Source organism: Dipodomys ordii, unplaced genomic scaffold (assembly GCF_000151885.1).
Source record: "Dipodomys ordii isolate 6190 unplaced genomic scaffold, Dord_2.0 Scaffold88, whole genome shotgun sequence".
In the NCBI taxonomy this organism is placed as follows: domain Eukaryota; kingdom Metazoa; phylum Chordata; class Mammalia; order Rodentia; family Heteromyidae; genus Dipodomys; species Dipodomys ordii.
In genome coordinates, this window is record NW_012267304.1 from 5,117,551 (window position 1) to 5,143,790 (window position 26,240).

The window sequence follows — 26,240 nt, forward strand, 5'->3', positions numbered from 1 at the left end:
CCCTTCCCTCCAAACAATAACCATGTTTTTGATTGTCAATGGCAGAGCTTTGCAAATACTTTTAAGGCCCACGTGGCTGGGACCTTGACCCAGTTGGTCACCTTCCTGCAGGGAACTGGAAGCTATCCATCCTTTCCTCCCATGGTTTGGCCTAGGCTCTATTACTTCCAAGTTTTCTTGATGAGTTTCAAGGCAACCAGGTCATCCAGTTCTAAATATTTTTCTGGGATTGAGGTCAAAGTAACAGCATGATCCTCTGTGAAATGGGGCAGAGGAGGAAGACTCACAGCTCTTTACCCTCTATTTCTGCTCCACTTCTCTCCAGCTTGTGCTGGGGCTAGGGATCAGAGGCCTACTGAGATGGGGATCTCAGGGAGCTTTTCTGAGTTGTCCACTGTGATGGACACTATAGGAAGTTGGGTCAGAGAGAACTCCACAAAAGACGAATTATCTTATGGTAGACAGAGGTATTACTGACTGCAAACATAACCTTTGGGGTCAGATAGTTCTGGGGTCAGTTGTGTAATGTTAGAGTTTTTTGCAGCTCAGTTTCCTCATATGTAGCTAGGGGGACAGTGTCACTGCTGCTACAGGATGAAATTATGAAATTATATTACAACATGCTGCCTGTAGACCTAGGCACATCACATTGTAAGCAGTCAATAAAGAATTGTTGGTGTTAAGTGAGGCCTCAAAATATTAAATGGAAATTTCTAGAAATAAGGAACATAATATTTTTTGTGGTGCTAGGGATTGGCCCCAGGCCAGAGCATGCCACAACCCCACATTTTCGTTTGTATTTTCATTTGGTAGAGGGTTTCATGAATTTTGCCAGAGTTGGCCTTGAAGGTATGATCTTCCTGCCTTTGTCTCCCAAGTAGCTGGAAATACAGCTGTATGCAACACACCTGCCTGAATAATTGATAAATAATAAATTATGCATCATTTGGAATCCCTTATCCAGGGTATTGACAAAGTATATGCTACCTGCGCACTGATCACTTTATAGCCATGTTCTCCTCTCTTACCCTCCTTTCCTCTCCTCTCTCTTTCCTTTCCCTTTTCTTTTTTCTTCTTGTGACACTGTGAATTTAACTCAGGGCCTTGTGTTTGAGCCCTTTCCCTAGTCTTATATATCTATTTTTTAATTCCATGAAAAAAGGAGGAGGCTACAATGCTTGATAAGAAATGTATTCATTATCTTGCCCATGTAATTGTAACCCCTCTGTACAGTATTTTTACAAAAAAAGAATAAAGATGCACCTAAAAAATAAAGAAAAAAACTCATGTGCTATGACCATGTTTATCCTTCTCAATTTTCCCTCTAGTTGGTTGCTTATTTACTTATTTATTTATTTACCACAGTTTCACAAGGTAGGCCTTAAATTAATTCTACTTCCTGACTCAGTCTCCTAGTGCTGAGATTACAGTTGTATATCACCATACTCAGCTCATTTTCATGACAAGATTTGAGAATTTCCTGCATCTTAACTGCAATATACGGTAGTTACAGTGAGTTATAGTGATTGTCTCAATGTATCGGTATTTTTTTTGGGGGGGGGCTTTCCTCCCAAATTCTAGGTGTGTTTCCAGGCAGGACTGCCACGAACGGCTATGCACTACACAACCCTAGGAAAGGGTGCCATTCACATAGACTATAATTGAATGGCGCCACTAGGGTTGTGCAGTGTACAACCTACACAACTGTACTCGGCAGCCCTGGCACAATGTCATTTCAGTGGTTTCTTTGACAAGTTAAAGGTTTGAGGATATGTAAATGATGACAATTTGAAACTGGTCCTAGGGACTTAGGTGAGGGAACGGAAGCAGTGAGGTTACTATTACCAGGGAAATCCAAAATAAAGAAAATAACATTTTTTTTACAAGTTTTATAATTTTGGCTCTTCAAATCATGTCTTTGATTTTGAGTTAATGATTCTGTAGGTAGGGCTCTAATGTAATTGTTTTTCATGTGATTGTGAATTATCTCCACTACAACAAAGGAATATCTATGGTCTTGGTATGCTTGTTAGAAATTACTTAAAAGAGTTTATATCTAGACTCTGAATTCTTATCTTCTACTTGTATGTCTGTCCTTGTGTCAGTACCATACTTTATTACCATTGCTCTGTGGTAAGTTTTGAGGAATGTGGGATTCCTAGAAGTAATATGAATTTTAGAATCTGCTTGCCATTTTCTGTACTCACTGGGATTCTGACCAGGACAGCAATAAACTTGTCATCTGAAATTCTTGGGGATTGTAACATGACCAGGATGCTATTTTAAGAGAAAGAACATGACAGTAAGGAGGTCACAGAGGAAACTGCTGTATTTGTTTGATAAAATGATAGAGAACGAACTAAAAAAGAGTGAGGCAGGTTAGGGACACATGAGAAAATTTGAAGTGACAACATGGGGTGGTTCAAAAAGAAGGCATCTAAGATAGCGCTAAGTTTTGAAGATTAACTAATTGGATAAGATGCCTTATCACTTCAACTTTTTAGAAGTGATTCTGACATATAAAAGACTTAAAAAGCCTAATGAGTTCATGTGCATTTTCCACCCAGCTTCCTGTAACGTTAACATCTTATATAATTATAGTACAGTTGTCAACATAATTAACCTTGGTATAATACTATTAACTATACCAAAGATTTTTCAAGTCCCACCACAATTTTTACTTATTTCCTTTTGGTGATATCACACTGTACTGAGTTATACCTGCTTCCTTTCACCCATATCAACTGCTCAGTCTCTTCCAGACCTTGACAATTTTGTAGGGATTCTTTGAGTATTTGGGAGGAGTCGGGGAAGGTTGTTCATTGCTGTTCTTTTTGTTATTTCGTTTTTCCTAATGCTAGAGATCTAACTCAGGTCTTTGTGTGTGCTTGCAAAGTCTCTACCAAAAGGTTATATCCCCAGATCCAGCTTTTGATAATTTTGAAGAGTACCAGTCAGTTTTCTTTGCAGAATGTCATAAGATTGAGCTTATCTGATATCTTTCATGATTAGATTAAGGTTATACTTTTGGGCAAAATAACCCCAGAAATGGTGTGTCCTTCTGGATGCATCATATAAGGAGATTTGTAATGATGTGTCCTACTACTGTGATGGTACACTTAGTCACTTGATGAAAGTGGTATTGTTCAGCTTTGATCACTACAAATGACTGTTTTCCCCTTTCTACTTAACAAGTGTCATATGCAAAAATGCAATATTTTCATTATTAATGCTGCATCTAACAGTGGTCCCTGGCATAGTTAATGCTGCATTGTTTGTATCTTGATCACTTACTTTCACTCCTTCTCTCTGTGTTTGTCAGTAGGAATTTTATATGGAGGTTCTTCCCTTTTCTCCCTGTCTCCCAGAGCTGCAGAATAGGAAAGTGACATGTTGAAATTTATGGACGTTACCTCTCAGGTGCTTGAGCACTATACAGATAGAAATGTCCAGAAAGCATTTCATAGCTGTATGGAAAAAGCAGTGGAGTCTGGGATGTAGCACCTATGCACCATTATTTTTTCTGGTTTAGAAATGTAGTAACAGGTTCATGTGGAAAACAAGACATTCTGGGAGGTAAAACTGGCAAACTGTCTGAAGGCCACATCATTGAGTGCCTTGATAACCTTGCAAAGGATGCTTTGATTTAGTGGCTCACCAAAGGCAATTTGAGATTCATCAGGAAGGAGAGATTGATAATCAGATCCTAGCTCTTAGTTTACTACATGACATTCTATGTAACTGTAACAACTGTGTGTGACAATAGAGAGCCATTTAATATCCCAAATGAAATGAAATTCAAGAACCAGATGAGTTGTCCAGGCTGCTGGAGAAAAGAGGTATTGTCTAGAGTTGTTATTGGAGAAGCTTCATGAGAGAAATAAAAGTTGCCATGCACTTGGATGGAATTTTCTGGGGGAGGAGTAGAGAACGGCTATTCAATAAGGATGACGCTATCAAGAGTGCATCCATATTTTATTCCTTATTGTGCACCATTCATTGAATGGAATTATATTTAAGCATGCAGTTGTCATGTATACCCTATGAAATAGTACTGTTGTAATCTTTGACAGATAAAGAAGCAGTCTTAAGTGGCTAAATATTTTCTCTCTGTAGGCAGCTGAACAAAGGAAACCAAGTCATATATACAAATGATATTAATGCAATTAGTATAAGTGAAGTTAAGTGAGTTTCAAGTTGAACTGGAGCTGTTGCTAATGTAGCTCACCATAGTGATGGAGTTTCTGTTGAAATCACAACAATTATAGCTTCTATATATTGACTGCTAGTTATGTGTGAGACATTGGGCCAAATGGTTTGCTTGTTTTTAACCACATTTTATCCTCTCCAAAACCTTGTAAGACATATAGGTCAGCCCTATTTTTATTACTGTTTTACAGATGAAGATTCCTCCCCTCTTGAACCCAAGGTCACAGTGCTGGTATCAGAGACAGCATGTGGATGAAAGTGTTTTGTCTCTAAAGCGTTTACTAAACTCTGGGAGTAGTGATGCGTGCCTGGAAAACCCAGCACTCTGGAGGCTGAGGCAGGAGGATTGTGAGTTCCAGGCCAGCCAGAGTTACATAGGGCTATATAAATATAAGTAAATAAATGGAAATAAAGCAAGCCTATGTAACTACTTAGCAATGATACCTACCATGTTTCTAGTCTTTTTCATTTGCTAGTACTAAGGTTTGCTCAGCTGCTTGCTTGGCCAACACTCTACCACTTGAATCACATACTCAAATCTGCTTTTTGCTGGTTATTTTAGAGATAAAGTCTTAAAAATTTTTCTACCCAAATTGGTTTTGAACCATGAGCTTCAAGATCTGTGTCCACAGTAGCTAGCATTGCATGGATGAACCATAGGTTTGTGGCTCCATCGTGTGTGTGTGTGTGTGTGTGTGTGTGTGTGCGCGCGCACGCGCGTGTGTGCATGCACGCATGTGTGTGCATGTGCATGCGCACACACATGCACGCACATGTACTAATACTAGGGCATGAACTCAGGGTCTGGCCACTGTCCCTTAGCTTTTTTATTCTAGGTTAGCACACTAGCACTTGAGCCATAGCTCTACTTCCAGCTTTTTGGTAGTTAATTTGAGATAGGAGTCTCATGGACTTTCTTGCCAAGGCTGGCTTTAAACTACTAACCTCAGATTTTAGCCTCCCAACTAGCTAGGATTACAGTTATGAGCCACTGGTAGCCAGAGCTGTCATTTTAATAAAATTGAGCTTTCCACTGGACTCAGAAGACCTGATGATATGAGCGCAGGACATTTACATAAGTATGAACAGTCCCCCAAATGCCTTTTTAGTTATCCTGATTCTGTACCTCCATGGCCACCCAACCCCATTCATTGTTTATGCGTTTATTAAGCAGGCTCTGATCCACTCTTTCAGTAAGGGATTTTGAGTTTAACTCTGAATAGGCATTCGTGTTTCCCTTTTGTTTAAATTTTTTTCAGAAGAGCCTCTTTTGTAAGCTCCTTGACAGAAATGGTAAATTTTCAGAGGTAAACTCAGGGACATGAAGACTAACATTGAACCATGGAGTACAGGGAAGTTTCACTGGAGAAATGATGCTTCATTTCATTTTAGAGGTCTAGAGATTAAAATTAAACTTTCAGAAATATTAAGAAAACAATGAGTAACTGATTTTTGTGTGTGCCTTTTCTGAGGCTTGAACTCAGGGCTTGGGCACTGTCCGTGGGCTTTGTTGCTGACTGCTATCAGTCTACAACTTAAGCCACAGCTCCACGTCTGGCTTTTTTGATGGTTAATTGGAGATAAGAGTCACAAAGACTTTCCTGCTTAGACTTGCCTTGAACTGCAATACTCATATCTCAGCCTCCTGGGTAGATAGCATTATAGGCATGAGCTACTGGCATCGGGAAAGGAGACTCTTTATAATCCTAGATTTGTAAAAGGTTTTTAAAGCATGATATCAGAGACAGAACCCATAAAGGAAATGACAAAACCATATGATTACATAATGGCCATAGAGAATATCTTCTATATATCAGGAAACTACCATAGGCAGAGCTGTGGCAATGACAACTTGGGAAAAGTGTTTGCAATAAATGTCATACAGTTCATAGCTGTTAATGCAATCATTAATGTATAAATAGCTCTTATAACTCAGTAAGAAATGAATGCACCAGTTAAAAATAGACAGTGCACAGATGGTCCCATTCTCAAAAAAGAATATGGCTGGGTAATGACCATGCTAGAAAATATTTTAACATTTCTGGTAATCTGAGACATAGGAATTAAAATAATGCATACTGTTTGTGTGTATGTTTTTGTCCTTAAAATTATAAGACACATTCTTGGGTGTTTTTGAAGGTAGCATCAATTTAAATAACTTTTGGTAGACAATTGCTGGACCTTCATGTCCTTTGTTTCATAGTCAGTGATTAGATCAACTTTGGGAAAAAATATTAATAAAAATTGCCCTAGGTAATTTGGAGTTGTGGAGAGAGGATTGAGATCTGAGTGTAGTCAAGCATTTTTGCTTTTTGAACTCTACAGATGTGTTTTTTTTTTGCCAGTCTTGGATCTTGAACTCAGGGCCTGGGCCCTGTCCCTGAGCCTATTTGTGCTCAAGGCTAGTGCTCTACCATTTGAGCCACAGTGCCATTTCCAGCTTTTCTGAGTAGTTTATTGTAGATAAGAGTCTCATAGGGACTATTCTGCCTGGGCTGGCTTTGAACCACGATCCTCAGATTTCAGCCTCCTGGTGTGAGCCAGCACCTGGCTCTATGGAAGTTTTCAGCCAATCCCTCATGGATGCCAAGCAATGGCTCTATTCCCTTGAAGACCTAGAAAGTGTACTATAGCTATGTAATAAGGAAACAGAAAAGGAATGAAAAATATACACTTGTGCTATTGGTTTGTCATTTATGTATTCATATAACTGATTGAAATGGAGCTTTTACAAATAAGTGGTAGAAGCATGTCCTTTAGAATAGCTTTCATGATAGAACAGGCAGAGGCTAGAGCTGAGAGGGGCCTTATCTGTTATGCTTAGGAACTTCAGCCTTTTCTATAGCTACTGGTAAGCCTTGGGAGGATTTCAAATACCACATCAGATGGCATTTCTTTTTGTTTTCTAGTAGCTATGGGGTTTGAACTCAGGACCTTGTGCCTGTTAGGCAGTAACTTTACGTCTAGCACCATGCCCCAAATCTGGAACATCATTGAGTTAGACCCTTCTTGTGGCTGAGTACCTAGCTAGATGTATGACCAGGAAAGATACTATTACTGTAGTCCAGAGAGAGAGATGGTAAGGGCCCAAAGATGTGAACATTAATAAACAGAGCCTTAGGACAGACTTTGTGCAGATGAAGGAATTAAATGTTTCCTATGGTGGGTTATGAGCAGAAACACTTGTCCCTGTGAATCTCCAGCTATCCGGGCACTATTGTTGAAAGTGGAATCTCCCTGGTGAGAAACTGGATTGAAATTGTACCAATCTTCTGCATTACTTGCCTTTTTCCTTCCATTAAGTTACACCATTTTCCTCCATTGCTTAAATTGAGTAACCAACTTCCTCCCATTTCTGTCCCTCTCAATACTAGCATGTCCTTGTGTGAACATGTTGCTAGCTTCTTTAGGTGCTGTGGAGGTGGTGACTTGTGCAGTCTGATATTGGGGAGGTATAGAAATAGGTGGACTGCTGAGCAATGATAGCAGTGAACTTGGAGCTAATAGGACTGGAGCCAGGAATAGGAAGCAGGACAGGATGGGGAAGACAGGTAGAACCAGAGAAGTTCAGAGGCAGAGAAAGACATGGAGAGCAGCTGGAACCCTCATTGGAAAAAGCAGGTGAACTTCAGTTTAGTAGAGGAGTCTTTTCTGGGAAGGCTGAAAAACTGGTTTTCAGTGGAACTTGACGAATTTTCTGGAAAAAATAAACAGTTCCCAAGTGCCGTTGTTTTGTAAGAATTAAAGAATTGTAAGCACCAGCCAGAGCCAAGGATGAGAGGGCGAAGCCAATATGAGTGTACATTGGGAACACTGGACTCTGAAACTTGCCTGCATAAGTGATTTATGGGACTTTTTTCCTACATACTATTTAATGATTCATTAAATATCTCTGGGTTTATCAGGCACACAGTAATTACTGTTCCAAAGTAGTGCTAACAGAGAGACAAAGACCTTGAGTTTGTGTTTTGAGATGTCTTACATTGTAGGAAGTAGATCTTATCGACCATCTGGTGGCATCAGCACAAAGCCATTTGGGTAACTCTGTGTGCCATGAGATCATATGACAGAGCTACGGCCTACAAAATCCCCTGTGAGGCTTGGTCTCTATTGAGTGTGAGGTGGAAAGTGCATTGAAAAAGGAGTTAGGAGACCTGTGTTCTCAGCAGTAAGCTTGTCAGAACTTTTATCCCTCCATTTCTTAATCTGTAAAATGGGGTTGAAAAACATGGTACTGCTGATCATATGAAATAATACTTATGCAAATGAACTCCAGGAAATGGAAATGAGTTTTTTCTTTTTTTTTCCTTTTCTTTTTTCTTGTTTGTTGATTTATATGTGTTTGGGATGGTAAATGGCGGGGACACAGAAATGGAAGGACAAAGGATGACCATGCAGTAGTTATACTAGACAGTACGTTGAAAATGAATTATATAACTTGTGGCTGGTGACAGAAGAGGAAAAACTAAGAGAGAGAAAGGGAAGGTGTGACATTGTACAAAAAGAATTGTAGTCTTTACCTGACTTATGTATTTAAAACCCTTATGTATATCACCTTTATAATATTAATAAAAAAGAATGATAGAAGGGGAAAAATCTGATGACTGCCCACCTACCAGCTGATGAGCAAGTGGTTATTATAGCATCTTCAGAGACTGAACTGGGAAGAGTTTAGTGAGACTATGAAGGCCAGTTGGTGCTGGGATATGCTGAGATACATTCTCAGCTTCCCTGTCTCTTCCTCTCCTCCTCTCTTCCTCTCTTTGCAGCTCTAGGGGTAGTTTAGATGTCTACCATTCTAAAACACATGCTACCCAAATTTGGAGCTATTTTGAAGTCACTCAAGAAAGAAAGCAGGGGTAGTCAAACCAAGGCTAGGTGCCCCGTAGTCTTTAAATTAAAATGTAAGTTTAGAGGTTCCCTTAGCTAATAGATAGATGTGGCCTCACTAGGATTCAATATTAGAAATCTTTGAAGTTCCTAGTAGAGGCTATGAGTTCACTGGGAATGGAATATAATGAATTTGGGGTTCTCTTTCAGAGCTACTCTACAGTATCTAATTTAAAAATTGCAAAAGGTAGTCTCTTGGTTATGGAAGGAGACCGACAAGATGAGAAAGGCTACAGTGGTGATTACAAGGACTTGGCCACATGCATATTACTGTGGGAAAAATTCATTTAGACTCAACATTGGATTAGGACTTGTACATGGTTTTGCACATATGTAATCCTAGCTACTCTGGAAGCAGAAGCAGGAGGATTTTGAGTTCAAGGCCAGCTTGGGTAAAATTCTCAAAACCTTACCTCCAAAACAAAATTTAAATAAAATGGCTAAGAGTGTGGCTCAAGTGACAGAAAGACTTGAAGTGGAAGGCCCTGGGTTCATGTCTTAGTATATGAATTTGGAAAAAAAAAGATTTTTGGGAGTGGAGATGTGGCTTAACTGGTAGAACACCAGCCTTGAAGGGAAAAAAGCCAAGCCAGGAAAAGAGAATTTGAATTCAAGCCCTAGCACTGGCATAAAATAATGACAATGATTATGATAATAATAATAATGACTAGATTAGTTATTGCAGAAGAAATTATTCTATGAGTGATGGAGAATGATATGAGAGCTGAGTATGTTACAAGTGGGGGCTTCTTTCCTGTATTAGGTTCCTGGATGTAACAATCAGCCAAATGGAGTTCTAGGGAAATCATCCTCCAGAAATCTGCTTATCCTGTCTTGGTTATCAATATAGAAAAGTAAGACTTAGCTAGCTGTAAGGCACAGTGTTACATTTTTACTCCCTGATCAGCATGTTGGAAATGTCTGGGAGTATTCCAGAGGCTTAGCAGGGCTGTTGGCATGGCTTTTTGGGGATGCTAGAAGCAACAAAGATGCTTCCCAGATAATTGGAGCCCTTTCTCCTCTCCATGGAGTGTGGCCTTTGATGGGCCTATGCAGAGTTACTTTGTGCAACCTCTAACATGGTCCTTTGCCCAAGGTGAGTAACAAAGGTTCCTGATTCCGCTGAATCAAGGGTAAAGAATACAGCTTGCTTGCTTGCTTTCTTGAGTTGCTCTTGAGAGGCCGGCTGGGTCTAGGGGGTGAGTTAATATTTGCATAATTGAAATTCCAAGTCTACAATCCTTATGTAAATCCAGTAGTGTCTGATACACTCAAAAAATCAGAATCTTTGGGCCTTTAGAAAGGCAATCCAATGCATGATAGAATCTTTTACATATGTGAGGTCTAGGGCAGTGCTCTGCAATCAAATACATTATTTTTTAATAGAAAATACATGAATATTCAGTATAAAAATGGAATAGATGTAGTATAAATAGACTCACCTCCACTCAAGTCATGTTTGCCACAACATTACCTTTGAAAAGAAACCAACCTTTCAGTGTTTAGAGTATATTGGATTTGTGATTGACAATAAGGATTGTAGACCTACAGTTATTTTGATTTTGTACTTAATCAAATTGATCTGCAGGGGGTAGTTCACCTTGTGGATGACTCTTTCCTTGGAGGGGTTCTTTGATGAGGTATTGTATGGCTCATGGACTCCTGATGATGTTCTTTTTAAGTCCCTCTCTCCATTCTTCTTTCTCTTCCTCTTGGCAGGGATTTGAGCAACTAAGCTAAGGTATCTTCTTTTAGTATCTTGATTCTTCTAAAGGTACACTCTGAAAGAGTTGCCGAATAAAATATTAAAGAACATATATGTGCCAAGTCAACAAGTCCTTAATGCAGATAATCTATATTCATCAAAATGCTCAACCAGACAGGGACCCAGGTCAGTGATTGCTAAGCTGCACCATTCAATCACTGTAGGTAAAGGAGCTTTACAGACCTGAGTTGCATTCTTTGAGGCTCACTGTCTTCAATTCATGTAGTATTCCAACCTAAGATCAAGCCTGCAGCAAATTTGCTACCAGGAGTGTTTGAACATCTGGGGTCTCAGGCTTGTGGAGTCCAAGTTCTTAATGGGAGAACCTAGGAATATGCATGTTTAATAAGTTTTACTAAGAACTTTTTTACTTTACTTCTGGGTGGCATTTGAAAAAATTGCATAAGTGAAGACCAAACAGCACATTTTCAAAGGTTGTAACTGAGACTTAGATCACACCAAAAAGTGGGGATCTGATTGGTCGTGAAGGATAGGATTCTTTTTTTTTCTTTTTTTTTGGGGGGGGTCCGGTCGTGGGGCCTGAACTCTGGGCCTGGGCGCTGTCCCTCAGCTCTTCAGCTCCAGGCTAGCACTCTACCACTTGAGTCACAGTGCCACTTTCGGCTTTTTTCTTTTTGCTTATGTGGTGCTGAGGAATTGAACCCAGGGCCTCATGCATGCAAGACAAGGGCTCTACTACTGAGCCACCTTCCCAGCCCAAGGATAGGATTCTTTCTGTTTGCTTTTCTGAGCAGAGAATGCAACTGTCATAAACGACCCAGACATGCCCAGAAACAAAGAATTAGATGAAGGCGTGTGTGGTAGTAGGGGGATTGGTATCAGGTTATTAGTTTTGTAGGGTTGCTTGATAAAATATAAGACCAGGAGTGGGCATGGTTCATATGGTACAGCTTGCCTAACATGTACAAATTCCTGTGTTCAATCCCCAATATTACAAAAACAAACAAAACAAAAAACAACAGAGCCACTGGAATTCCAGACAAACATTGAACAAGTTTAAGTACGTAATACTGATACTTAAATATTCCATGCAACACTTAAGACTTACCAATACTAAATACTCTGGTTTATCTGACATCTATATTTAACTTGTATATTTTTTGTTAAAGTGTGCATTGTTGGGTATTGATAAATCCACTTACCCCCATGGGATGCAAACCAGGTGGCACTTGTGAGCATGCACTATGACTACAGTCTGTCTTTACCGCCTTTGGTTAACAGCATTTAAGGCTTTTATCATATTGAAGTTGAAGCATTGAAAATGAGTCTCTGTCTCTTTCTCCTCACACATGTATGTGTGTGCATGGATAAGCACAAACATCTACTTGTATTTTGGAAAACTGCTTGCTTGCTATTTACATTTTTTTAAAAATGGATTTTTAACTAATGCATAAAATATGAAAAATTTCCTTTTTTATGTTTTTGTTGAGAGTTTTGGTCCTTTTTTGTTTGTATGTTATTATTAAAGTAATGCTGTCTCACTAGTCAACCTTTGCTTCTCTTGCTAATAATTTTTTAATTCTTTCATTGCAGATCTTCCTTCTTGCCTGCCCCCCATGTCCAGGAGCTATCGTTGTTTTCAAGTAAGAGAAAATTGTATTTTGCTCTATTGCTAATGTTAACTGGGCTACTTTGCTTGATAACTATGGCTTATGTGCTGTGAACTTCTTAGGCTAATAACTTGTCTCTGGAGTTGCCCATGGCATAGGGAAATGCTGTATGTGGATGTGTGGCTTTTGGTAGGCCAATCTTTGTAGTTACATAGCCATGACATGCTCCCTTGGAAGGTTGCTGGGCTGTTCAAGATGCTCTGTAGAGTTGGAGACCAGACAGACAGCTTCCTTCCTCTGTAGAATCTGCTTGTGACCCTACTTCTCCCCTGGGCATATGGTTCTTCATGTTCAAGGGCTTTGTTCGGTGTCCTAATAGTTTCTCTTAAAGTGCAAATTAAAGTGAGGAAAGAAAAATATCACCTTATTACAAGTCCTGGCTTTCTCAAAAAATAGCAAGTTGTCGAATCCATTAAAGTGTATTGCAAGCAAATCTTGTTTCTCTGAAAGCAAGTTTACTTAAATGAAATTAGCAAGAGTCCCCAAACCCTCATTTTAACCATGAGTTGTGACCAACTCACTCATCAGACCTTTCATTAGAGCTGCTAATGAGAAGGTAAATCGGCTTAATTCATTTCATGTCTTTCTCCTTCGTGGGCCCCCCTTTTGGAGCTGTTCATAAGCAGGGAAATGGTGGCCAGCCACAGGGCAAGAACAGGAAGAAAAGCTCAGCAGCTCCTTGGATAATTGAGAGCAGTGCAAATGGCTTTCTGATTTACTTAAGTCATTAAAGTGTTAGGTAGGGGAAGAATACCCATTTACTGCTTCAAATAGCTCTTTGAAATAGCCACTTAGTCTCTTGCCTTAGGTGAGTAACTTTCCTGCTGGGTTGAGGGGTAATGGATCCTGACTTCATGTATTTCTTACTTGGACAGCTCCTAAGAGAAAGGGGATATATTTCAATTTGTTTCCCCCCTGACTTTTCAAAATGAACTCAATTATTTAGTGTAATGTTTTAAAAGTAACATTTATTGCTTTTATTTCATTATGTTGAAAGTAATGTTTATTGAAATAGAAAATATAGACACATAAGGAAGAAAATAAGCATCACTCCCAAGAGATAATTTTAGTTTATTGCCTTACTTTTTTAATAAGAAAGATCATATTGTATATGGAGGTTTTTAGTGTGTGATTTCTAAATTTATTGGCATATTTGTATACATGTATAAATATGGCTGCCAGATTTATTTGTGTGCCAGAACTAGGACTTGAACTCAGGGATGGGCACTATCCCTGATCTTTAACACTCAAGATGGGTGCTCTCCTACTTGAGCCACAGCTCCACTTCAGTCTTTTGCTGGTTAATTGGAGATGGGAATCTCATGGATTTTTCTGACTGGCTGACATTGAAACAGGATCCTTAGATCTTAGCCTCCAGAGTAGATAGGATTACAAGCAATAACCATACATTCCTGGCTAGATAATAGCTTTTTTATCTGTCATTGTTGTTATAGATATTTCCCCAAAATCCATATGTTTGGCTTTGCTGATAATATATTCTTACATTTTTATGTATTTTTTTTTGTTCCAGTCGCTAGGCTTGAACTCAAGGCTAAAGGCTAGTGCTCTACCACTTGAGCACCCTTGCCCCAGCAATAAGAATCTCATATTCTTTTCTGCTTGGGCTGGCTTCAAATAGTAGTCCTCAGATTTCAGCCTCCTGAGTAACTAGGATTATAGATGTGAGCCAGCAGTTCCCAGTTTATGGCTTTTTCTTATACACAGATGATTCTCTTTTTATAAAACTTCTGCAATGGGCTGAGAATGTGCCTTAGTGGTAGAGTGCTTGCCTAGCATGCATTAAGCCCTGGGCTCAATTTCTCAGTACATAAACAGAAAAAGCAGGAAGTGGTACTGTGGCTCAAGGGGTAGAGTGCTAGCCTTGAGCAAAAGAAGCTCAGGAACAGTCCCAGGCCCTCAGTTCAAGCCCCAGGACTAGATTTACATCCATTATTTTAAATTATTTCATAACTACCATTTGTAGTTCTTATTTTTCCTTCTTAACTGAACAGCTATCTTTGTTATTTCATGTTTTATATACTAGGGTTTATTTATTGATCATTCTCTTTTATCTATTTATGTGTATATGGTAAGTACACTGATTTGATGATAGTAGCTGAAAATATTTTTGTCCATTCTATGACATTTTCCCTATATTTCCCCATTAAGGTTCTAACTAGAATTACAATAAATTTATATTTTAGTTTTTAAGTAGTACAGGTCTTTTTATATAACATGCTATTTCTTTCCTTATCTTCTAATCTGATTTTATGACTTTAAATTAGTTAGGTCCTTTTCTTTTTACCTGCTCTATATCTTTTCGATGCATTTATTTCTCAAAAATTACCAGTCCTTTTTCTTGTTATGAGTAAAATATTTCTTCCCTTTCTATCACTAAGTGCTTTATGTTAGAATATAAAAAAGATTATTGATTTTAGAAATATTTGTTATATCTAACTACCTTATCAAATGTTCTCGCTTGTTCTGGTAATTTTTCCCCAATAGTTATACTAGGCATTTCTTTCTTTCTCCTCCCTCCCTTCCTGCCTCCTTCCCTCCCTCCTTTCCTCCCTGCCTGCCTGCCTGCCTTCCTGCCTTCCTTCCTTCCTTCTTTTCTCTTTCTTCTTCCTCTCTCTTTCATTCTCTCCTTTTTTATCTCCTTCTCCTCTTCCTCCTCTAATCTCTTCTTCTTCCTTCCTTTTCTTCCTCCTCCTCCTGCTCCTCCTCTTCTTTTTCCTCCTCCTTGCACTGGTGTTTGACCTTAGGACTTCATGCTTGTTGGTCAGGTGCACTACCACTGAAGCCAAATTTTCAGCCCATATTTAATTTTCTTGTTACATTTACTAGAAAATCAGGAAAACTTCAATGCCAGTGGCCTACTCTGCCTGATTTAAAATATAAATGTTGTTTATCTTTATAGTTGCTGTTGCTGTTTAATTTCTGCAATTACTGAAGAGATTTTTGTCTGGGTTTTAATTTTCTTTTAGATTGCTATTCATTCATTCATTTATGTAGTGATGACAATGGAACCTGTGGCTTCAATCTAATAGTTTCAGATACAATGAATTATGTTAATAGAGTTTCTTAATTTGAACTACTCTTACATTACTGGAATAATCCTGCTGATTGTAGTGTACTATTATTTTAGCATATTGCCAGTTTCTATTTGTAAACATTTTATTTGGAACTTAGCTTCTGTATTCATGAGTGACATTGCAGTCATTTTATATGCTTTTTCATCAGACTTGAGGATTAAAGTTATACACCACAAAATATTCCTTCTTTTTCTCTGCTTTGGAATATTTTAATTGCCCTTAGACAATATGAATCTTTTAAATATCCAACAAAGTTCACCTGTAAAGCCCATTTGGTCTTGGTGTCCTTTTTAGTGAATATACCAGACCCATAATTAACCTTTCAGTGTCTTCTATGGTTATCAATTTTTTCAAATCTTTTAGGTTATTTGTATTTGTTAGGAAAATTCTCACTTCTTTTGTGTTTAAATTTGTTGCCCTAAATTTAATAGAGTATGTAATGCCCTCTTATTTTAAAATAATCCGGTCTATTTTCGTGGTCGTTTAAGCTAGACTTTAATCCTTTTGGTCAACATATTATTGATATTTTTGGTCAGTACATAAAACATTGTTTTGGATTTTTACCTTCTCTATCGTATTTGTGTTTCCTATTATTTAATTTTATGCTTTTATCTTCATTGATTCCCTTGCCCTGTTTTCATAATCTCTCAAGATGAGTATTCCTTTAACCTTGTCCACTTTAGTCCTAGGTTTCAGTTGTCTTTTGTTCACTTACTGTGTTTTTTCGATTTTATTATGCACTCCACATCACTTTGAAATTTAGTACTTTGAGATAATTAGATATAATTATACAATGTGTGAAGCCTAGTACTGTATTGCAGTTGTACAAAAATACAGAGAAAGTCTGTGTGCCATTTATCTAGTTTCCTTCTATGCTAACCACTTGCAGAATTATAGTAAAGGACCCATGCCAGGAAATGAGCATTGATGTAATTTGATCTAAAGAACAGCTCCATCACCATAGCAATCCTTCATGTTCCTCTTTTATAGCAATACTCACCACCTCCCCCTTTACACTCCATCTCTGACCTCCTGCAGATACTAATCTGTTCTTTATCTCTGTAATTTTTTATTTCTTTTTTTTGATAATTTTTTATTTCAAGTATGTTATATAAATGTAACCATAAATCACATTTGGATTGTTTTTTGTCATAATTCCTTGAAGATTAATCAAAAGTTTTATAGTACACTCCCATTTTAAATGGGAGAATTTTATTCCACTTTGTGGAAATACTGTGTACAATATGAAGTTAAAAATGAATATTTTAGTTGAGCATAGGGTACATACTTGTTATCTTGGCACTTGGGAGGCTAGGCAGGAGGATTGCAAGGCCAGCTTGTCTACATAGTGAGACCGTGTCTTACACACACACACACACACACACACACACACACACACACACACACACACACACACACACACACACACACACACACACACACACACACACCAGATCATACAGTCAGGTGCTGGAGGCCTATAATACAAGCTATTCAAAAGACTAATATGAGAATCATGTTTTGAGGCCAACCTGGGCAGAAAAGTTTGTGAGACTCTGTCTCTAAAATAACCAAATACAGAGCTGGAAAGCAGGACTCAGGTGGAAGAGCATCAGCTGAGCAAGCAAGTTAAGCATGCGAGATGCCCTGAATTCAAACTATGTTGCTATCAAAAACCAAAAGCAGAAAATAAACCTTAATATTTTAGAAAGTAGACAGCTCAAAATAATAAATTTGCCTTATATTAGTATCTCTTTACTATTTCAAAATATACTGGCTTAAATTGCCCTTGTTTGATACTTAAAATAATGTTTTGAACAAGAAATACATTATAGTATACATTAGGCAATTGGGAGCCAAGAAATAATGAGTAACTGAATAATTTAGCTAAGATCACATAGTAACAGGCTTGCAATTTTTAAAATCTTTTTGAGACAGCATCTTACCATGTAGCCCAGGTTCACCTGGAATCTGCTATGTATCTTAGGCTAGACTATTCTCAATCCTCCTGCCTAGCTGCCTGGGTATTGGGATTATAGGATACCATGTCCAGCTGCTTTTCTTTACCTGCTAAGATGTGTCATCAGATTAACTTCATGGCTACATCGGATGGAGAGCCATGTGCATGATTCCTTTACTTGATGCTTCTAACAAACCTGTTGGAAGAGCTCTATTATTATTCCTAGTTGGAGCTAGGAAACTGAGGCTCAAAAAGTTTCAATGGCTTGTGCATGGTGCATATGGATTTGATGAAAAGTCTCACTGACTCCTATACTGCTAGTCACTTGCTTTGTGTTGTTGAAGTAATTTCTATCAGTGAACATGCAAAAAGTGCAAAAGCCTCTTACTTAAAGCCATACTAATCTTAGTGTACACAAATAGGCACTGCTGAGGTCTTTCTATCCATGGGACCTATGGTCCCATGACTAGCACTGCCTTTCCTGTGTTTTGCTTTGTTCATTGGCCCTTTGCTGTGCCTGCTATGTGTGAGTTTACCAGTGGCCCAGTTAAGCATGTTCTTCATGGAGACATGCCCAGTCCTTGCAGGGAAGAGTTATGGCATACTCCATGGTAAATTGGGGCTACCACTTCTTTTCACAGTGGAAAGGGGACAGGGTTCTCCACAGGATTCTCTACATTTAACAATGGGAATGATGGTTTGCTAATGTGCTGGTTGGGTCTCAAACTGTTTCCTTTCCATGCTCCTAAGTTGGCCTATGACTTGTGAAACACTGCTGATGTAGCACGTTACTGGAAAGGAAGACTACCTCTGCAGAAACAGCTAGGATGTGAAGTAAAAACCGACCAAGTTTCTACCTGGGCATCCCCATAGCAACCTTGGCCATGATGTGCCTTTGATCTCACATATCAAACTCATAGGATTCTAGTTTTTTGGGTGGCTTTCTGCCCCTGAAGACTTCCTATACTTCCTTTCCTGGCTCTTTTCTTCTGTGATTGCTTAATAGTGGTACCAAGATTGTTGGTTGTGTTCTGTTTATATTTACAGGGCTGTTTGATGTCTCTTTTGGTCTGAGCCCTTTCTTTTTATTCATTTGATTGATTTGAATCATTCTTTCCTGAAGAGCTTATATACTAGCACTTTTTTTTTAATGCCGATCCTGGGGCTTTAACTCAGGGCCTGAGCGCTGTCTCTGAGCTATTGTTCTCAAGGCTAGCGCTCTACCACTTAGAGCTACAGCTCTATTTCCAGCATTTTTAGTGTATAATTGAGAGCCTCAACAGACTTTCCTGCCTAGGCTGGCTTTGAACTCCAATCTTCAGATCTTAGCCTCCTAAGTAGCTGGTATTGCAGGTGTCAACCATTGGCACCTGGCTTATACTAGTACTTTTTAATATCCAACATACAGAATGCCTTTGCTCACTCAGTTTTGTACAAAACCTATTCCCATAACATGCTATGTCTACAAGTTTCATATCTATAGATTCAATCAATTGCAGATGGAAAATACAATTTTTCATCTGGACAGTTAGACCTTTTCCTCATCATTTTCTCCTGACAGTGTATAGCCACTGTTTACCTAGCAACAGTCATCTACAGTTTAATCAAAGTGTATGGGAAGTTTGTAGGCTATATGCAAATGTCCATTTTATACTAGAGACTTGAGCTTCCATGGATTTTGGTATCTTCAAGGATGTCTTGGAACTAGTCCCAAATGCATAGTGATGGAAGACAGTCAACCTTTGGAAATTATTTTGTACTTACTATCCTACTACTGACTTCAAAATAAATTACCTGTCCCAATCACTTTTAGGAAACCCACCTAGTCCCATTTATGAGCCAACTTGCTCCACCAATTCTTTTTTTTTTAAACTTTGTCCATTATTTTATTTTTTTAAAATATATTTTTATTGTAAAGATACTGTACGGAGGGGTTACAGTTATATCAGTAAGGTAATGAATGCATTTCCTATTGAGTATTATTACCCCCTCCTTTATCTTTCCCCTATCATCCTTCCCTCCCCACCTCCCCACCTCCTCCTTCCCTGCCCAAATTGTAAAGTTCATTTTCAACATAGTGTCTTTTACATTTCATTGTCACAATGGGTCAACTTGTATCCTTATTTCAGCATCTTGTTATTTCCCTTCCTCTCCCCAAATTAAAAAAATGTATATACAAGATGCAAGACACTGGAATCAGATACAGTGAAAACAGGGGTCATAGCATGGAGGGAGAACATACAAAAGAAATAAAAAAAATCACATAGTACATTATAAGTACATTAAAAACAACAGCAAGAAAGATAAAACCTCTTATGTCCCTATCTTGGGGTTCATTTCATTTAACATCATCTTATATGGTCATATGTACATAGCTTTTGACTTTTTCTGTTTGTCCTAGACATATACTAGTTATTACAGATAAGGGAAACCATGGGACCTATGTTTCATTGGGCCTGGCTTACTTCACCTAATATAATTTTTTCCAAGTTTTTCCATTTCCTAACAAATGGGGTGATGTCATTTTTCTGATGGAGGCACTGAATTCCATTCTGAGAGAGAGAGAGAGAATGTATTATGTATGTATGTATGTGTATCTATTTATCTCTCTCTCTCTCTATATATATATATCTCTATCATACTTTCTTCATCTACTGAGGGGCATCTGGGTTGCTTCCATATCTTAGCTATAGTGAATAATACTGCAATAAATATAGTTGTGTTAGTAGCTTTAGTATGACCTTGTTTGTGATCGTTTGGGCAAATACCCAAAAGTGGTATTGCTGAATCATAAGGGAGCTCTTTGTGGAGTCTTTTGAGGAACTTCCATACTGATTTCCAAAGTAGTTGAACAAATTTACACTCCACTAACAATGCAGTAGTGTTCCCTTTTGGCCACATCCCCTCCAGCATCTGTTGTTTTAGATTTCTTGATTATAGCCATTCTAATTGGGGTGAGGTGGAATCTCAATGTTGTTTTGATTTGCATTTCTTTTATGGCTAGAAAAGTTGAGCATTTCTTCATGTGTCTATTGGCCATTCTTATTTCCCCTTCACAGAAATCTCTCTAAGTCTTTAGCCCACTTATTAATCAGGCCATAGTTTCTTTGAGGATTTGTTTTGGAGGGATTTAATTTTTTGAGTTCTAAGTGTATTTTAGATATTAGACTCTTGTCTGTTGTGTGGCTAGTGAAGATCTTTTTCCAATCCGTGGGCTTTCTACTGATCTTGCTAGCTATGTCCTTTGCCATGCAGAAGCTCTGCAGTTTCATGCAATCCCATTTGTCCAACCTTTGATTTGTTATGCTTCTGGGTCTCTTTTAAGAAAATTTCTGCCTGTGCCAAGAAGCCCTACAGTTTCTCTTATTCCATCCTGTAATGTTTTCAGGGTGTCTGCTTTGACTTTGAGGTATTTGATCCATTTGGAGCTGATTCTGGTGCAGGGTGATATAAGGATCTTGCTTTAGTTTTTTACAGGTGTTTAACCAATTTTGCCAGCACCATTTACTGAAGAGTTTGTCTTTCTTCCATTCTATTTTTTAGCTCCTTTATTGAAGATTAGGTGGCTATAGGTCTGTGGGTTCATTTCTGGTTCTTCAGTTCTATTCACTTGTTCTTGTGACAGTACCAAGCTGTTGTGATTACTATGGCATTGTAGTAGAGTTTGAAATTTGGTATTGATATTCCTGCAGCACTGTTCTTTCTGCTAAGGATTGTTTTTACAATTCAAGGTCTTTTATTGTTACATATAAAATTTTGGGTTGCTTCATCTATTTCATTGAAGAATACTACCAATTTGTAATAAATAAGAAACCCAAAGGAACAAGGTCTGTGCTGCACTATGTAGCTAAAGAACACTTAACTCTCTCATGCGTCTCACTGTACTTTTCCCTGGTTCTTTGTGCCTTTTAAACTTTTCTTTCCCTCTGCATGCTTGTGAGAGACTCCAATTTGAGTTCCATACTATAAATCTGATTGAATCTGATGGCTTTTTTTCTTTACCATTTCCACTGTAGTTTTTGAACCTTTGAGTTTTTGTTGTAAAGAGAGCTTAGAGTATCATGATTGGTAGACAAATGATCTACCACTTGAGCCATGCCCCAGTCATTTTGCATTTAGTTTTTCAGATTAGGTCTTGTATTTACTACCTAAGCTGTCCTTAAATTGTGATCCTCCTAATTTTGCTTCCCACATAATTGGAAATACAGGGATGTAACTCCATGCCTTGTTCCAGCATGAAATTTAATTGTGCTATTATAGTATTGATTTCTTTATAATTTTTCTTTACTGACTCCTCCTCCTGCTCCTCTTCCTCCTCTCCCTACTCCTCCTCATACCATGTCTTGAACTCAGGGCCTTACATTTACTCATCTTGCTTCCTCATCCCTAGTTTTCTGTCAGCCATATCTCTAGACTGGCATTTTAGTAGTTAATTGGAGTATTGCAGACTTTATGCCCAAGCTGGCTTTGAATGCTACTGATCCTTCAAGTCTCAGCCTCTTGAGTAGCTAAGTATATAGGCATGAGCCACTGGCACACAGCAGTTTGTTTTTCTTTTTAATATGTTTTATTGTCTTTTATTTTTACACCTGCTTCATAGAGTACAAGTTTTCTTGAATACTTTTAAGGATACAAACAGTTTTCTAAAACATTTCATTTGGTTCATGCACTAAATTCCGACACCTGTGTTTTCTCCCAGTCTTCAGAATGATGTATGTCTTTCTTGTGCTGCTGGAGGGTTTCATTGACACTGGTATTTTTTTGTGTGTTTCTGCATATTCAAAGGGGAATCTGTTTTTAGTCAAAGACAGATAATGTAGACTGCCTTTATATCTTCTCTATGTTTTCCATGATATTGATTAGAGCTACGTGTCAGCTGCACTTTTAGTAGGCAGATTGATGTGCATAGCTTCTAACTTGTTTTCTAGTTTTGTGTGCTAGTCATCTAGTGGGTTCTGTTGAACCAATGTGGAATATGTAGCCCTAATAGTAAGCATCTGGAATTGCTTAATGCGTGATATATGTCATAACCCAGGGCTTTCTACATGCATGACTATTCAAGTTTTACTTGTGAAAACTTAATTCTTATGTAATATGCTAGGATCAACCCCACCATATTTTACTCTCTACTTGGAGAATTGAGAGTCTCCAAATGGATATGCATTAGTTTGGGTAGTGGCTGATTGTCATGTGAAAGAGGGATGGCTGTTCTGTTTATTGATTACCAGATGGTAAACCATGAGGCTGATGATGGAACAAAGATTGAGGATCTTCTTGTCACTCAGGTTTCTGGAAGCTGCTGCACGAACTGGTCACTTTTTTTCTTATTTTAGCATCAGCCTTATTGTTAGATGGAGATTTGTCCCAGATTTTGGCAGTAGTATGACTCTCAGTCTATGTTTTCAGTCATGTGGGGAATTTTATTATTTTCTCTATTTTCATGGAAAGCTGGGAGACACTATGTAGTGGTTGTTAGCCAAGTGTTATTTTAAACAAAAAACCTTGGGCATATTGTGGTTTAGAACAGCAGTTGGCGACCTTTAAAGGGCTAGATAGAGGGCTGGAAGGTGCCTCAGTGGTAGAGCGCTTGCCTTGCATGCATGAGGCCCTGGGTTCGATTCCTCAGCACCACATAAGCAAAAAGAAAAAAAGCCGGAAGTGGCGCTGTGGCTCTGGTGGTAAAGGGTTAGCCTTGAGCTGAAGAGCTGAGGGACAGCGCCCAGGCCCATAGTCAGGCCCCACGACCGGACCCAAAAGAAAAAAAGGGCTAGATAGCAAGTGCTCTGTCCCTTCAGGGTTCTTTGATCTTTACTTGAACTACTTCACAGTAGTAAGAAAGATATGCAAAGGAATGAGTGTGTCTGTGTTCCATAAAATGTCATTGACCTAAACAGGAGGATAATAGAAGCTATATTTTGTCATACTGATACCCTCTGTTTTTTGTTATTGTTTATTCTGCTTTTTCCTTGCATTTTATTTTATTTTTTTATTGTGAAAATACCATACAGAGTGGTTACAATTGGTGGGCCCTCCGTTTTTTTAAAGGATGGTAACCCACAGGGTTTATACTCATCCCTTGTGACCTAAGCATCAGCAAAGGGATTGTCTTTTTCTTTCAAGGCTTAGGAAAACTCTGCAACTCTCCCATGTGTTCACATCAGAGGCATCTTAACATTAGCCAGTGTTTTCTTCACACGTATAGACATACTGGTGACTAGGGTTGCTTCCTATAGATGGTATTATTCAATCTCAAAGTTATAAAGTCCTTAGATTTAAGTTATTAAATGACCACAGACTAGATCAGAGAAGCCATAAGCCTGAGCTAGATGTTTCTGCAGACAATGTGGGTCCTGCCATCTGGAAACAGTGCTTCCTTGTTCCTAGGCTACTTTTCTCTCAGTGCTGTGCAGATGAAACTCTTGGTTTCTCAGCTCTCGCCTTGGCAGCCCTCATATTGGCTAAGACCTGGACAGACCCAGGGTCTTTTGTCTGTTCAGTGGCTGGCAGTAGGAGAAACATATCTCTGATACGTTCAATGTTGTTCAGGGAGCTGGGTTGGCATATCCAGTTCCATTGTCCGTTCTCCCATGTGAAACTTCATTAAAGCTAACATCTCAAATCTGGGGGCTACTGAAGCCATCAATCGTGTGAACCAAAAGAACTCTGAAGTCTCCCAATCACTCTGTTGGATTTCTTATCTGTGCTGAAGAAAAGTATGGTCAGCAGATAGTAGAAGGTTTTCCATGGGTCCCACCATAGAAGTCTCCAATTCTTTGCTTGTTCTTTGGTGTGCTGGTTGCTGCTTTTTTTTGTTGTTGTTGTTGTTGTTTGTTTTTATGGTCATGGGGTGTGAACTCTGGGCCTGGGAGCTCTCCCTTAGCTCTTCAGCTCAAGGCTAGTGCCCTACCACTTGAGCCTCAGCACCACTTCTGGCTTTTTTTTTCTGCTTATGTGGTGCTGAGGAATCAAACCCAGAGCCTCATGCATGCGAGGCAAGCATTCTACCACTGAGCTAACTTCCCAGCCCATGGTTGCTGCTTTTTTTTTTGTCAGTAGTGGGGCTTGAACTCTGGGCTTGAGCACTGTCCCTGCGCTCTTCAGCTCAAGGCCAGTGTTCTACCACTTGAGCCATAGTGACACTTCCGGTTTTCTAGTGTTTTTTTTGAGATAAGAGTCTCACGGACTTCCTTTGCACTGTGATCCTTAGATCTCAGCCTCCTGAGTAGCTAGGATTACAGGCTTGAGCCATTGGCGCTTTTGTTCATTCATTTGAGACAGTCTCCCTGTTGTACACAAGATGGTCTTTAACTCCTAGCTCAGATGGTTGTTCCATGTCAGCCTCTTGAGTCACTGGAACTTACAGGTCTATACCTCCTTGCCCAGCTGGTAATACTTTTCAGATGAAGGTTTTACAAGGGACTGAGAAATTCTTAGAGAGGCTAGTGTTTTGGAATTCTCTCTGAGCTGGGATATCTTGAAGGAATAAATGGAAAAGGGAATGGCAGCTAAGATTTCCTGGCTTTGTGTAGTGGTCAGACAGTTTAGTTGACTGTGAAAAATTAATATACTAGTTTACCTAAATATGAGCAGTAGGGGTGGGAAGAGAGAACCTGTGGAATTGAATGTGAAGAGAGAACCTGTGGAAATGAATAAGTGACACTGTATGATGGCAGTGAACTCTTTCCCCTAGTCCTGCCCTGGGTAAAAGATGTGCATAGCAGAGGCATTAGTATAAACTTGCTGCCTTTGAGATTGCACAGCACCTCCCCCCTACACTGAAGCCTTGAAATGTATTCCTCTTTATGTGCATGTGGAGAGGAATGGATCTACACTGCAAGTGGGATTATTTGCTCATCTGTATCTGATCACTCAGTCCAGAGAGGTTTTTGAAGGAGGGGAGATGAAATTTCATCGTGGCTGCAGAGGTGTCTTGCTGGATGGAGAGACTATAGTAGGCCAGGTGGGAGTCAAGATAGGTGAGGAAAGCTTGGGAGTAGATGAGGGTAAAAATGAGGGCACCTTGACATGTGATCATGGCACTGCAGGATTGATACCCTGTTAGCCTTTGGACCTTATATTCAGATAGCTTATTAGCTGGATGGGTGCCTGTTTTCTAGATTACATTTATTATACCCTCCAATTTTTTGTGTGCCACTCCTGAGGCTTAACTCCGAGCCTGAGCACTGTCTCTGAGCTTTTGTGCTCAAGGCTAATGTTCTACCACTTGAGCCATAGCTTTTGGCTTTTTGGTGATTAATTGGAGATAGTCTCACAGACTTCCCTGCATTGGCTGGCTTTTGATCAAGATCCTCAGATCTCATTCTCCTGAGTAGCTAGGAATGCAGGTGTGAGCCACCAGCACCTGGCCATATACCCTCCAATTTTTTTAAGCTCCAGGAGCTTTTTATTGTTTCATCAACTGTGCACATATAACCAGGTAGAGAAGTCCCCAATTGATGATCATGTTTCACTGTTATTTGCCCTTTGGTCCTTCTTCTTATAAACACTTTTCTTTTAATGTTATTGGACATTGGCTCTGATCACAATGCAATCCAAGTGTGTATAAATAAACACAGCATCATTTATCCTCCTTCCATGGTTCCTTTAAATAGAAAAAAGTGCTAAATATCTCTCCACAACCTATTTGTCCACAGTTGTCCCACCTGTAGTTGTAAAAACAGATTGTATGT

The 26,240-nt window shown here is 39.0% G+C and overlaps 1 protein-coding gene across 4 annotated transcripts in view; it reads left to right on the forward strand.

The window, feature by feature from the left end:
* Positions 1–26,240, forward strand: part of Tmem164 (transmembrane protein 164) — a 172,254-nt gene that overhangs the window by 57,692 nt on the left and 88,322 nt on the right. For all 4 annotated transcript variants that reach the window (XM_013025885.1, XM_013025887.1, XM_013025886.1 and 1 more), the window contains one exon: positions 12,419–12,468. In XM_013025885.1, coding sequence (XP_012881339.1) covers positions 12,419–12,468 — 50 coding nt within the window. The remainder of the gene's footprint in view (positions 1–12,418; positions 12,469–26,240) is intronic.